The sequence below is a fragment of the Salvelinus namaycush genome, chromosome 18, assembly GCF_016432855.1.
Source record: "Salvelinus namaycush isolate Seneca chromosome 18, SaNama_1.0, whole genome shotgun sequence".
Lineage (NCBI taxonomy): Eukaryota > Metazoa > Chordata > Actinopteri > Salmoniformes > Salmonidae > Salvelinus > Salvelinus namaycush.
Window position 1 is genome coordinate 20,233,530 of NC_052324.1, and position 12,684 is coordinate 20,246,213.

Consider the following 12,684-nt stretch of genomic DNA (forward strand, 5'->3'; position numbering starts at 1 on the left):
CAACATAGAATTATACTATATACTGTAGAGCATATGCACACGAACTTACAGCATCATTTCTTATACATAAAATGCAGTTCTCTGGAAATTTTTATTTTATATTATTAGTTTAAGGGAATTTGTATTTAAACTAATTGAACCAAAGAAAAAAAAAAACATACTTGTTCAGTATTTTATTCCGTTTTTCTTGAGAGAAGGATTCCAGTTGCAATGACTTGTGGGTAAGGAATGCAACAGTCAAGTGGAAGTAGTTGTTCCAGAGCTGAAAATAAAATATGATCGTTTTTACACAGACATTGGGACAATGATTGAGCTAAAGAAGTTTACATTTGCAGAGAGACACGGATGTCTTTTGTCCACCCCATCAGAAGGTGGCGACTGGAGACCCACCTGCAGCTCAAAGTGGGTCTGGTCCATGAAGTACATGTTGAGGACCTCAGAGTACTGGTTGATGGCCCGCAGAAACACACCAATCTGCAGGAGGTTCATGGTCATCCAGTCGGAGGGGAAAACGTTCCCCATCAGGTCCTTAAACATGATGAATGTCTCCATCAGGAAGTCCTGTAGTGGGCCAGGGAGAGAACAGTTACCTTGCCTGTAGTGGAAGTACCTAGATGTATGCTTCTCATGTCTGCACAAACATGTGGGGTTCTGTTTCTGACCAAGCCGATCGATTAGTAACATGCTGAACTATGCACAGCAGTCCCCTTGCATTTCTCATATTAGACCCACACAGTTCAGTAAAGAAGCAAGGACAGGGAGATCCTCAGAATGTTCCAAGTCAGTCCCATGAAATGTCTATAATCAATAATCACTTCAGGAGCAGTTACAAGCACCAGTGGTTGAATGCCAGCTATCGACTGGATGATTCAGGAAGAGTCATGCCCAGGGCAGGGGAGGTGTGCCGGCCCACTTACAATGATGTCTTGTCTGGTCTTGAAGGTGCTGATGTAGTGGGCGTAGTGCATGTCATCCATCTGCTTCAAGATGGCGGTCATACAGGCTAGGTAATGACCCTACCATTGAGATAACAGAGCATCAGTCACCTTTTTTGTAAAACTACTTTAGGTTCACACATATAACATGTTTTATGCTTAGAAGCTAATTATAAGCTATAATTCATTGTTGAATGCTTATAAGTGCCGATTTAGTTATGTATAGGATGCATAGAAGCAGCTTTTCAGCACTGTGCCTTGTACATGGAAACTTAAAATAAATAATTTCCAAATGAACAATTGAAAATAACTAGACTTTTTCTTTTGAGTTAGATGAAGAACTGTCAGAGTACTGAGTATGAGTCTTACAATGAGAGTGGAGGTTCTGCTCATGCTGATGACAGTGCGATTGACCCTGCGAAGCAGCCGCTCCATTATCAGCTGGACATGGCCCCGGGTTGGACCCTGGGACACAAACAGGTCAGATCAAAAATGAATGTATCAAAACCAATCCAGTTAAGAGTTATGGATGTCACGGATTTCAGTGTGTCTAATGGCAGAGATAGAGGTGTGCTATAGCCAGTAGCCACTCACCACATTCTTGCGGTCCAGGTTGTCTAGCACAGTACTGAGCAGCTGAACACAGGCCTCGTGGTCTGGTTTATTGGAGTGGTCATCCAGCTGCCCACTCAGCTGGTCTGTCACCAACGGCAAGAGGACATCTCGACACTCTGTGGGGTCAAAGAGGAATAGAGCCTATTCAAATGTGTCATCCTGTGGTTCTGTTTTTAAATAGAGATCATTCTAAAGTTATGTTTGAGCCAGAGAGGCACTACAGTACCTGACTGTTTGAAAAGGTCACTCTCCACCATCTTACACATGCAACCAAGTTTCTGGCGCACCAGTTGAGAGTCAGGGATGCTCTCAATGAACTTGGTCAAAAGAACACTAGTGAGAGAAACAGGATGAAATTCAGAAAAGAGACAAGGACATTTTATATACAGGAAAAAGTATAATTTCTGCAGATTCGACAGTTGAAAAGTCATTACAAGGAGTTACCTGAGCTCCACAGGATCAAAGACATTCTTGATGTCATTAATGATGGTGGGAAGGTATTTCAGTATCGCCCCCTGAAAAAGATGATGGTCTTTAAAAAAGAACATGAGGGAAATATCACCGGATAAGGCTTCTGTGTTTTACAGCTCTAGTCAGCTCGAAAGTGTTTTAATTAACGTTATCCTGCAGTTTATCAAGTAAAACTTTACTTCAACTATCTTTCACGAAGCCAGCATAAGGCTTCCATAAACATAGAAAGGGTAAGCTGGTTTGAACAGCTGACAATTATCAGAATAACACAGTAAATGTTGCATTACCAGGCTATGCCATGTTAACAGTGTGCATTAAAGAAGATGAAGTACCATGTAAGTGCCAATCCCAGTTTCTCTCCCCTAAACCAACTCACCTTTATCTTCACTCCCTCATCCAGCGGTCTGTCCATGAGTGTGTTGAAGGACAGGAAGAGTGTCCGGATGGAGTTGAAGAAAGCATCCTCACTGGTCCCATAGAATCTGAGTAAACAAAATAAGGACATTGCTCATTTCACAAACAAACTAATATTGTCTCACAAATGTATTAGTATGTATGAGGAAGGAAGGTCACGGCTATGATACCTGAGGTAGAGGACCCGGGACTGCACAATGAACCTGAACAGGTACTTGAGGGCTTTGAGGGCTGAGTACAGTTTCTCGGTTAGGACAGGCTCATCTGCATGGCCCACATAGTAATTCAGAACCTTGGTCAGCTTCCTGAAAAATAAATGGAACAGGGAACTCAGGCATACCAGTAATTACATATAAATTAATTCTGAATGGGTGGTGAGGTGTCAAAACAGGAGGAAGGAAAAATTAACAGCATAGAGATGAAAATGTGAGAAAGGAGAGAGCTAGACTCACATGTAAGCCAGAGTGGCACTGAAGTGCTTGTTGATGTATGTCTCCAGTACTGGGTTAAAGTGCTGAAACTTGATGTCTCCAATCAGTGTGATTATGAACACCTAGAACAAATGCAGAGCACAGTCAGGAACCAGTGTAATATAGAATCCTGCTGGAAAATAGTGTAACATTAATAATTTCTAATATACAATTGTCTTTTGGTATATTAATGACAGATGCCATTAATCCTGATAACTTAACGCAAGTAAGTAACCCACCAGTACAGAACTCACCAGAGCATTAAACAGCAGCGTGTCATAAGTCTCCTCCTCTGAAGTCTCCATCATGATACTGAAGAGGGCATCAAGTGTGTCCTGTAGAAACTAAGACCACAAAAAGACAAATGCATTAGGCTAGGGTGTCCTTGTATGTAAAGCCAGTTAAGAATGCTAACTCTGGAGCAGTCATACTCACCTTGACAATTTCCCCTCCCTCAACCTCCATCAGGCGCTGCAGGTTCTGGTCCAGCTCTTCAGGGTTGGACCTCCAGTTCAACAGGCCCAGGAGATCCACTGGAAAACAGCAGAGGAACAGCAGCATATCACTTTAACTGACCCTTGGATTTCATAAACTTGAATGAGTATGTTAACACCACTCTGATTTGTATTACGAGCCGAAGTGCAGAGAAAGAGTTAGGTTCTATTTGTTAGAGACGGTTTGATACTTCATATATTGTTTCATATCCATTTCCACCATGGTGCTTATAGATTAGAGATGATTGTGTCCTACTACAGTACCATTCTGGGTGAGTTTAGTGGAGCAGGTGAGAGTGCCAATCTGGAAGCTGTCCTTGGTGAGTGGGATGACTCCTGAATGGTTAAAGTTTTTCCCTGTCTGCCTCTCCTTCTCCTCCACTTCAGCCCAGGAGCCTGGCAGAGTCAGGTATGTTTTTGCATCCTCAGACTTCTTTGCGTCAACCTAAGAGAAAAAATATATATAATACTAGAACATATTCATTGATATGTAATTTGATATTCATTGACCGGGGAGCTTTTTATTTTATATAAAATATAAAAAATAATTACTTCACTATTTAATTGATAATGAAAAATAATCCCTACAGGGAAAGAAAGATCTCCAACTGTAGTCAAATGTATCAGAACCTTCTGGTACCACCAAGATGTCTACATCATACAGGGTCTGTGACAGTTAGGGTTGCAAAGCTACTGGTAATTTACCAATGTTACTGAAATCTTTAATAATTTTGGTAATTAACAGAAAATCTATGGCAAACTATCATAACTTTGGTAATTTATATCTGAAAAACTTTAAAATATATATATATTCATGTATAGTATTTATTTCTGTCCATATTGTTCACAAATTTCTAGTAGATAGGGAAAGGGGATACCTAGTCAGTTGCACAACTGAATGCCTTCAACTGAAATGTGTCATTGTGCATTTAACCCAACCCCTCAGAATCAGAGAGGTGCGGGGGGCTGCCTTAATCGATATCCACATCATGGGCGCCCGGGCAGCACTTGTTGTTAGGGTTAACTGCCTTCCTCAAGGGCAGAACGGCAGATTTTTCCACCTTGCCAGCTTGAGGATTCGAACCATCGACCTTTCGGTTACTGGCCCAACGCTCTTAATATATCATGCTGAAACCCTCATATTAAAAACACCAATGGTATTCACTAAGTTGATGGTTTAAATTTAGGCTAATGTTTTACAGCTTTGCCGTTATATATTTTTTATATCATCTTATTTAATATGTGATAAGGCCACAAGAGGGCCAGTGACAATTACAGACACTTGTGATAATCTGAAGTACCCAAAAGGGCCACTAGATGTCTTGTGATAGATTACATAAAATCCTTGAAAGATACCAAAATTCTGGTAGCTTGCTTGTAAACTTCAAAAGATTCCAGTAATATACCCTCCCTTAACAACCCTAGTGACAGTAACAGACTGGTGTGCTGGTCCCACCTTGTAGACGATGAGGTCATGTCTGCCGTCTCTCAGCGTGGTTCCGTCTCCTTTCATCAGGCGGACGAACGCCATGCCAAACGGCTTCTCTGATTTGTCTCTAGCTAAAGGAAACACAGCCGTGTCAGTGGGGACCCAATCAACGAACTCTGAAGAACACATTTATACTCATGCTGACCAGCTCCCAGAGGGTTAGGGCAGGCTGCCCGGCTGTCGAGTGTTTTAGAAATGTGAGGCACTCACAGTCCTGAGATGATCTGTGTCGAAACATCACCCTGAGATGACAGCGGCCCACATCTTCAATAGGAATAGTCACCTTGTAGGGGGAGAAGAAAAGGATGAGGAGAGGAGTGTATCATGACAAGATTATAGACAGAGAAAGTCATATCTGGTGTCTGTCTAGCATTTTGTAAGCGTGAAACAATCCTTGCCAATATCTCCTCTAAAGGTTTTATTGTTATAGAGCCAAATTTACTTGGAAAAGTAATTGCTGAACTTGAGCCACCATGAGGAAAGTCCTGACAGAAACACCTGGGATGCTGGTAAGTGAACTGTACCTTGACTGTTTCATTCCAGCTCGGCTGCTTGACCTGGTAGTAAATTACAGATTTGTATTCTGTGATCCCATCATATCCAGCTCCAGGAAATATTGCTTTCTATTCAAGGGGATGGAATGAGCTTCAGTCAAACATAGGATACTTTTTTTGCAGATAAGAAAATGTTATACATCCCATGTAAACATTAATTGGGGTAATTTTATATTAAACCTTGAACTACAATGTTGTCTTACAGTCAACCAACCTACATGACCGACATGCAATACTTGAGGTCAAAATTGTTAAAGAAAGAAAGGTGGAAGCACATAGAAATGTTAGGACGGCACCCTTACCTCCATGAGATTGCCATCGTTATCTAGAACACTCAACATCACCTCAACATTTTTGGGTGACGTTTTTTTACCACGGTCAAACTCCCCCTGCAGCAAGGTGACATAGATATCGTTCCTCACATACCCTAGAGGAGAATTAGTTGGTTAATACCAAACAAGGATCTATTGCCGGTCACTGCTGTAAAGGCACCTACAAAGTATGCAACCCATTGTTCCAGACACAATTCAGCTACAAAAGATGAAAATGTAAACTTATGGCACCTGGGAGGATGATCTCAGGGAAGCCCATCTTTCTGACGATGGCGGTGGTGCGATCAACAAAGTGAGGGTAGTCCTTCCTGACCTGGGACAGGTCACCAGGAAGCAGCTTCAGGGTCACAAACAGTCCTGAGAACCCAACAGGGCCCGTCAATGAAGAGAAAGTTAGTAAGACAGAGGCAGTAACAGAATGTTCAGAATCGATACACACAACCTGTAACGGTCCTATTTAGAACTGAGACCCACATTTCAAAAGCCCCTTCCAAGTTATATTTCTTTGTATTTCATATTCTGGTCTACTCTGCTATATTCTGGGCAAACGGGTGAGTTGTTGCCACATCATGTCAGTGAGGGTCTCTCTTTACCCTGGCCCTTGTGGTTGACCTCCCGGGTGTTAATGACTTTGTTGAAGACGGCGGTGAGAGGCTCGTTCTCTCCAATGACCCGGGATGGGAGTAGAGGAGAAATGATGAGCTGCCTCTGACGGATGTAGGTCTCCATAGCTATCCTGGGAGAAATGGGAAGGAATAGGAGAGGGGGAGAAATATATTGTAAAAGTGGGACTGACAAGTGGATTGATCACCAAACATAGAGCTACGAAAAGCATATTAAGATATTGGAGGAGAAAATCCACAAAATATAAAAGTGCATGTGACCAAGAAGGAATAATAAACAGTCTCCAGTTGCATTTTTGTTAACACTGCACAACAAACCTAGACTTGATCTACAGTATGGTATAGCAATAGAAAGCATAATGCTGTATCCTAACAGAGTTCAAGCCATTTGTCATTTGACTATAATGGTATAAGAACAGGTTGATTTCAAATGGACTGGGGAGTGGGGACCACTAACACAGGGTGAAAATGAGCAGAGGCTGTTGGAGATTTTAAAACACTCACTGCTGAAAGGGGATGAAATGCTGCTTCTCCTCATCGTCTGCTTTTCCATGGGCGATATCTGTGATGTCCATCACTGTGAACAGAGACGATGACGTTGTGAATGCTGTGGTGATAGGGGGCCATGGCTAATATAATAAGCTGATATCAATTCAATTATCTAGTTATTGCCACTGCTGCTGCTAGCATGGCCTCACTTTAATATCTTTGGTATTTGATTTCCCAGCTCGAGCTATTTTACAGCAGAGGTCTTTCACTCTGATTAAGTAAACTACAGAGTAGAGCCACAATGTCGTTTGTGTTTGAAAACTAGTTATAGGGCCCCTCACACACCTGTTGCAATGTACCAGAGAAACAATTGAGAACAAGAGACTAGGTAGGATTCCAGCAGGCCGGTCTGTGTGACATTGAGCTTTGTGTTGCAATAGATGGTTCAGTCGGCATTCCTCTTTCTCTCAAAATGTGTCATTTCTTAGGAAATAGCTGAGGGAAATGAGAGCTCCCAATTATTCAGGGTTCAGTCCATTTGTTGTGACACTCGAGGTAACCATTTCTCATCCAACACAGAAATGTAATCCTTCACTCAAAACAAAGAGGGCCGTTAAAAAACTTTTCCCTGACTTCTTTGGCTAGGCATACAACCTGGAAGTGTTTTAGGGGTCAGGAAGGTAAGCAGGTGCAGGTGTGCTTAGGGTGTGTCTGGATTTTATCAAGGACAGGGATTCCTACTGTAACTTTTTATTTAGGCTCTCAATTTATCCATTCACTCAAACTCGGAGTATGGGAAGTGTTCTGATCTCAGATTAATTGAATTCCATTGAATTGAATGTGTGAATGTGAGCAAACAAATATAGTGAAGCATAAAAATATATCTCACCAGCCACACCAAATGGTCTCCTTAACCCTCCAGTGTGTTTCTTGCCCTCCTTGAGCTCCATGCTGCCCACTCTGATAATCTGACAGACGAGGAAGAGACGTGGCCTAATCAGGTCACTGCTGCTCAGATCCTGACCAGATTGGAGGAGAGAATTTCAATGCAAAGATAAGAACTACATAATGCAAGTACAGTGAAAGTTTCTTGGCAGAAAATATTCAATATCTTATGCAAATCTGCTTACATAAAGCTTAATGTGAGCAGTTCAGAGCCTGTCTGAGGAAATAAATGGCATGGCATAGCATGCCCCATCCAAGGACTGTCACTGCCCATCTGTCAGGCCACATGGCTACTAGTTTATTACATTTACAACAGAGAAAAAAGACAAAAAGTGGAAGGGAGGGTTTCATCTGTTACCGTGAAAAGGGCAGGCAGGTTGTTGAGTTTCTCAATCTCTTTGGGCATGCCCATGCTGTCCCAGCGCACCAGGAAGTTCTCACTGCAGACATAAACAAATCAGGAATCCCAACTCACATACCTCACTATAGCCACTCTGTAACAACCCTTTTTCGGTGTTTGACAAGATACACAAATATATCAAAAGGGTGATATAACGTTATGCAATATCTGCATATATGCAACATGGAATACACATGACTACGGGATAAAAGCTTCTTTATGGTGTCAGAAAATGGTATTGGCAGTGATGTTATCTGGTTTACTATAATGCAATGAATTGAATACATTGATATCTGACCTGATGAACTCAGACTGGTCAGGGTCATAGAGTGACATAAGCAGCTCTGCATCCTCCCCGATGTTACACACAAAGTTCTTGAGGTTCACGAAGAGACTGTAGGTGTGCACCGTGCTGAACAGGGACTGGCGCCTCATCTCCAGGTTCTGCAGCCGGGTCTACAGAGGGGCACAGAGACACTGTATGAGCACACACACAATACACCGGCAGGGCAACCAGTATGAGTCAGTCAGAGAAACAAATGAGAGAGAAAAACAACAGCTGGCCCATGCCTTCTCCTCCTGTATTCTGTCATCTATACTGCGGGATGCAGTCTCAAAGGCCCGGAACAGACTGACTGTGCTGGTGCAGTCCGGGTCCAAAGTGTTCCCCGCGTCATCTCGCACCACCAAGTCCAAACCCAGAATCCTGTACAGAAAGAATCACATATAGTTTTAGACAGATATACAAGGGCATATTCTTAGCACAATGACTTTACAAGCACGTTTATGTCACAGTGGAATTAGAGTACAATTCATACCGGTTTCCATAATCAATCTTAGCTGTGACTTTCTTCCTGAGCTCCACAAGGTCATCCTTGGGTAATGTTCCCGACACTATCTGAGATCGATACTCGATGAGGCTGTAGGCCATCTGCTGTACGCCCCTGAAGAGAGTGGTCTTGTTGTTCTGTCAAACAAACAGTCATATTCATCATCACAGCCACCCAGACTTACATAATAACACTTTTCCAAACAGAGTGAGTGTCAAGAGTTGGATAACAGTATATGGGTAAAGTGAATAAAATGCAAGTAGGGAGATTGATAAGAAACTAATATTTACCACGTACCACATACAGCTTGTACCATATTTGTGCCCATTCCCTCAGAGTGGCACCGAGCTCCAGTACCAGTGGTAGGTCTCCTGGGATAACTATTTCCTGTTGGCTGAAGGGGGAAGGAAAGAAATAACCAGATATCCCAAATACAATGCATTTCTAATAACATGACATAAAGTGAGTGACACCTTACCCTGTCCCTTCAACTTTCGCCTCCTTCAGGTGGATGTACGAGGCTGGGAAAATGCCCTGTGAGATGAAACGTAAACGTAAACCTCTTCTTCAAACTATTTTCTCATTTCAATGAAACACTATGAACGGATGTACGGTTGTTGCCATACCTTCCGTGATTTATCCCGTAATGTGTACCCTCTGTACCAGCCTGGCGAGATTAGAGATTGATAGATGGATATAGAGACATGACAGAGATATAGGGATAGATACAATAGATAAGATAAGATTGATGAGAAGAGGGCAAACTAGATCCAGATGCTGATATTGACTGTTCTATCTTTCAAGAGCATTTCATTAAACATCGCTGATTATTTTCCATGCATGTCTGGTATTGAGCACAGCCTTGGTTCAATGTTTTACAAAGTTCCAGAGTGTTGCAAACTGTTCCTTAACGTGTAACAGCTTGTTGTATGTGAGTGAGGCTAGACTGTTCATGCTCACCTTCAAATGTCTCAAGTATATGTACAGTGTCTCCCACCTGGAGAGACAGCTCCTGCTCGCCTCTGGAGTCATAATTATAAATTGCTGAGAGAATTGACAGGCGGGGGAGAAAAGAGAGACAGTCTTACTATGTGAACCAACATACAAACACAAAATGACAATCCCCAGCAAGCTCAAGATAAAGGAAGTGGAGACAGAAGAATTATATGAAGAGCCTAGAAAAGCTTATAGACTTTGGCCTTTCTGATAGTCATATCTGATAAAAGGTATATGGTAGTCGGGTATTTCTTGCGATGTGAAAAAGCATGCTTGAGTTAGAGTAAACTTTTTTATGCATTGAACAAATGTACAGGTGCATTCTCATGGTGCACGTGGAATTCGGTGTTTGCTGTATACTGGAAACACAGTTAATAGAAGGGCCCTCAATTGCTTTGAACTTCATTTTACTCTAAATGATATCCTAATACATGTACACTACCGGTCAAAAGTTTTAGAACACCTACTCATTCAAGGGTTTTTCTTTATTCGTACTATTTTCTACATTGTAGAATAATAGTGAAGACATCAAAACTATGAAATAACACATATGGAATCATGTAGAAACCAAAAAAGTGTTATTATATATTTAAAATATATTTGAGATTCTTCAAATATCCACCCTTTGCCTTGATGACAGCTTTGCACACTCTTGTCATTCTCTCAACCAGCTTCACCTGGAATGGTTTTCCAACAGTCTTGAAGGAGTTCCCACATATGCTGAGCACTTGTTGGCTGCTTTTCATTCACTCTGCGGTCCGACTCATCCCAAACCATCTCAATTGGTTGAGCTCGGGGGATTTTGGAGGCCAGGTCATCTGATGCAGCACTCCATCACTCTCCTTCTTGGTCAAATAGCCCTTACACAGCCTGGAGGTGTGTTGGGTCATTGTCCTGTTGAAAAACAAATGATAGTCCCACTAAGTGCAAACCAGATGGGATATTGTATCGCTGCAGAATGCTGTGGTAGCCATGCTGGTTAAGAGTGCCTTGAATTCTAACGAAATCACAGACAATGTCACCTGCAAAGCACCCCCACACCATAACACCTCCTCCTCCATGCTTCACAGTGGGAAATAAACATGCGGAGATCATCCATTCACCCACACTGCGTCTCACAAAGACATGGCGGTTGGAACCAAAAATCTTCAATTTGGACTCCAAATGACACATTTCCACTGGTCTAATGTCCATTGCTCGTGTTTCTTGACCCAAGCAAGTATCTTCTTATTATTGGAGTCCTTTAGCAGTGGTTTCTTTGCAGCAATTCGACCATGAAGGCCTGATTCACGCAGTCTCCTCTGAACAGTTGATGTTGAGATGTGTCTGTTACTTGAACTCTGTGAAGCATTTATTTGGGCTGCAATTTCTGAGGCTGGTAACTCCAATGAACTTATCCTCAGCAGCAGAGGTAACTCTGGGTCTTCCTTTCCTGTGGCGGTCCTCATGAGGGCCAGTATCATCATAGAGCTTGATGGGTTTTCCGACTGCACTTGAAGAAACTTTCAGTCCTTGAAATTTTCCGAATTTACTGACCTTCATGTCTTAAAGTACTGATGGACTGTCATTTCTCTTTGCTTATTTGAGCTGTTCTTGCCATAATAGGGTATTTTACCGTATAGGGCTATATTCTGTATCCCCCACCACCTTGTCACAACACAACTGATTGGCTCAAACACATTAAGAAGGAAAGAAATTCCACAAATGTACTTTTAAGAAGGCACACCTGTTAATTGAAATGCATTCCAGGTGACTATCTCATGAAGATGGTTGAGAGAATGCCAAGAGTGTGCAAAGCTGCCATCAAGGCAAAGGGTGGCTACTTTGAAGAATTTGTTTAACACTTTTTTGGTTTCTACATGATTCCATATGTATTATTTCATAGTGTTGATGTCTTCACTATTAATCTACAATGTAGAAATTAGTAAAAATAAAGAAAAAACCTTGAATGTGTAGGTTTTCTAAAACTTTTGACCGGTATGTATTCATGAATAGGATTTTAGGACTCAACCTGGACTCACGTTTTAAATAAAGAGATGATTAACATTATTCCTGTTCTTTTTCATTCCTTGAGGCTATGTGTTGGGTGGAGTAAGTGGAATTTTCCCCCTGCAGATTTATTACAACATCCACACTGAGTGAGGTGACATCATGTATTATTTATTTCTAAATCACAAAGGAGACTGTCGGTTAAAGGTCACTTTATACAGGGCATACTGCAGCCAACTGGGTCAGCAGAATGCCCTGCCCTCTATTATCCTCCGTTTGTTAACTTAAGTGTCTTCCTGGAGACGGTTCCGTCTCTTCCTCCTCTTCTCCGAAGGACACGAGTGGGAGACCAATCACAAAGCACAGTATGCTCTCTCGCTCTCCCGCTGACTCTCTCTCCTCGCACACACACTTCCTTGTCATGACTTGCAGACACACTTTCAAAGCCTAGTACTCAGCATTATCTTCCCTCTATAACAGGAACAATGTGAGGAGCTCTGTCCTGACTTGCATGGTGATAATCCTTGTTGCCGGAGGCTAGATCTCACTGCACGCTTCAACTGGCTCAGCTCATCACACCTCTGAATACCTCACAACTGAACATCAGTATCATTTTCTTTCCATAAGCATCCTTCCCT

At 42.1% G+C, this 12,684-nt stretch overlaps 1 protein-coding gene across 1 annotated transcript in view; it reads right to left on the reverse strand.

Annotated features, from left to right (window-relative positions):
* LOC120062863 (dedicator of cytokinesis protein 5-like) overlaps positions 1-12,684 on the reverse strand; it is a 33,373-nt gene that overhangs the window by 10,412 nt on the left and 10,277 nt on the right. Inside the window, exons 2-30 of the mRNA XM_039012932.1 lie at positions 10,022-10,105; positions 9,688-9,728; positions 9,540-9,595; positions 9,359-9,455; positions 9,050-9,198; positions 8,802-8,937; positions 8,530-8,687; positions 8,190-8,271; positions 7,776-7,905; positions 6,902-6,974; positions 6,368-6,510; positions 6,006-6,131; positions 5,745-5,869; positions 5,413-5,511; positions 5,099-5,171; positions 4,856-4,959; positions 3,664-3,844; positions 3,341-3,438; positions 3,160-3,249; positions 2,888-2,988; positions 2,606-2,740; positions 2,398-2,503; positions 1,995-2,065; positions 1,777-1,883; positions 1,530-1,666; positions 1,305-1,400; positions 918-1,016; positions 391-561; positions 162-262 (exon numbers count right to left, since the gene is read on the reverse strand). Of these exons, the coding sequence (XP_038868860.1) occupies positions 162-262; positions 391-561; positions 918-1,016; positions 1,305-1,400; positions 1,530-1,666; positions 1,777-1,883; positions 1,995-2,065; positions 2,398-2,503; positions 2,606-2,740; positions 2,888-2,988; positions 3,160-3,249; positions 3,341-3,438; positions 3,664-3,844; positions 4,856-4,959; positions 5,099-5,171; positions 5,413-5,511; positions 5,745-5,869; positions 6,006-6,131; positions 6,368-6,510; positions 6,902-6,974; positions 7,776-7,905; positions 8,190-8,271; positions 8,530-8,687; positions 8,802-8,937; positions 9,050-9,198; positions 9,359-9,455; positions 9,540-9,595; positions 9,688-9,728; positions 10,022-10,105 (3,169 nt within the window). The remainder of the gene's footprint in view (positions 1-161; positions 263-390; positions 562-917; positions 1,017-1,304; positions 1,401-1,529; positions 1,667-1,776; positions 1,884-1,994; positions 2,066-2,397; positions 2,504-2,605; positions 2,741-2,887; positions 2,989-3,159; positions 3,250-3,340; positions 3,439-3,663; positions 3,845-4,855; positions 4,960-5,098; positions 5,172-5,412; positions 5,512-5,744; positions 5,870-6,005; positions 6,132-6,367; positions 6,511-6,901; positions 6,975-7,775; positions 7,906-8,189; positions 8,272-8,529; positions 8,688-8,801; positions 8,938-9,049; positions 9,199-9,358; positions 9,456-9,539; positions 9,596-9,687; positions 9,729-10,021; positions 10,106-12,684) is intronic.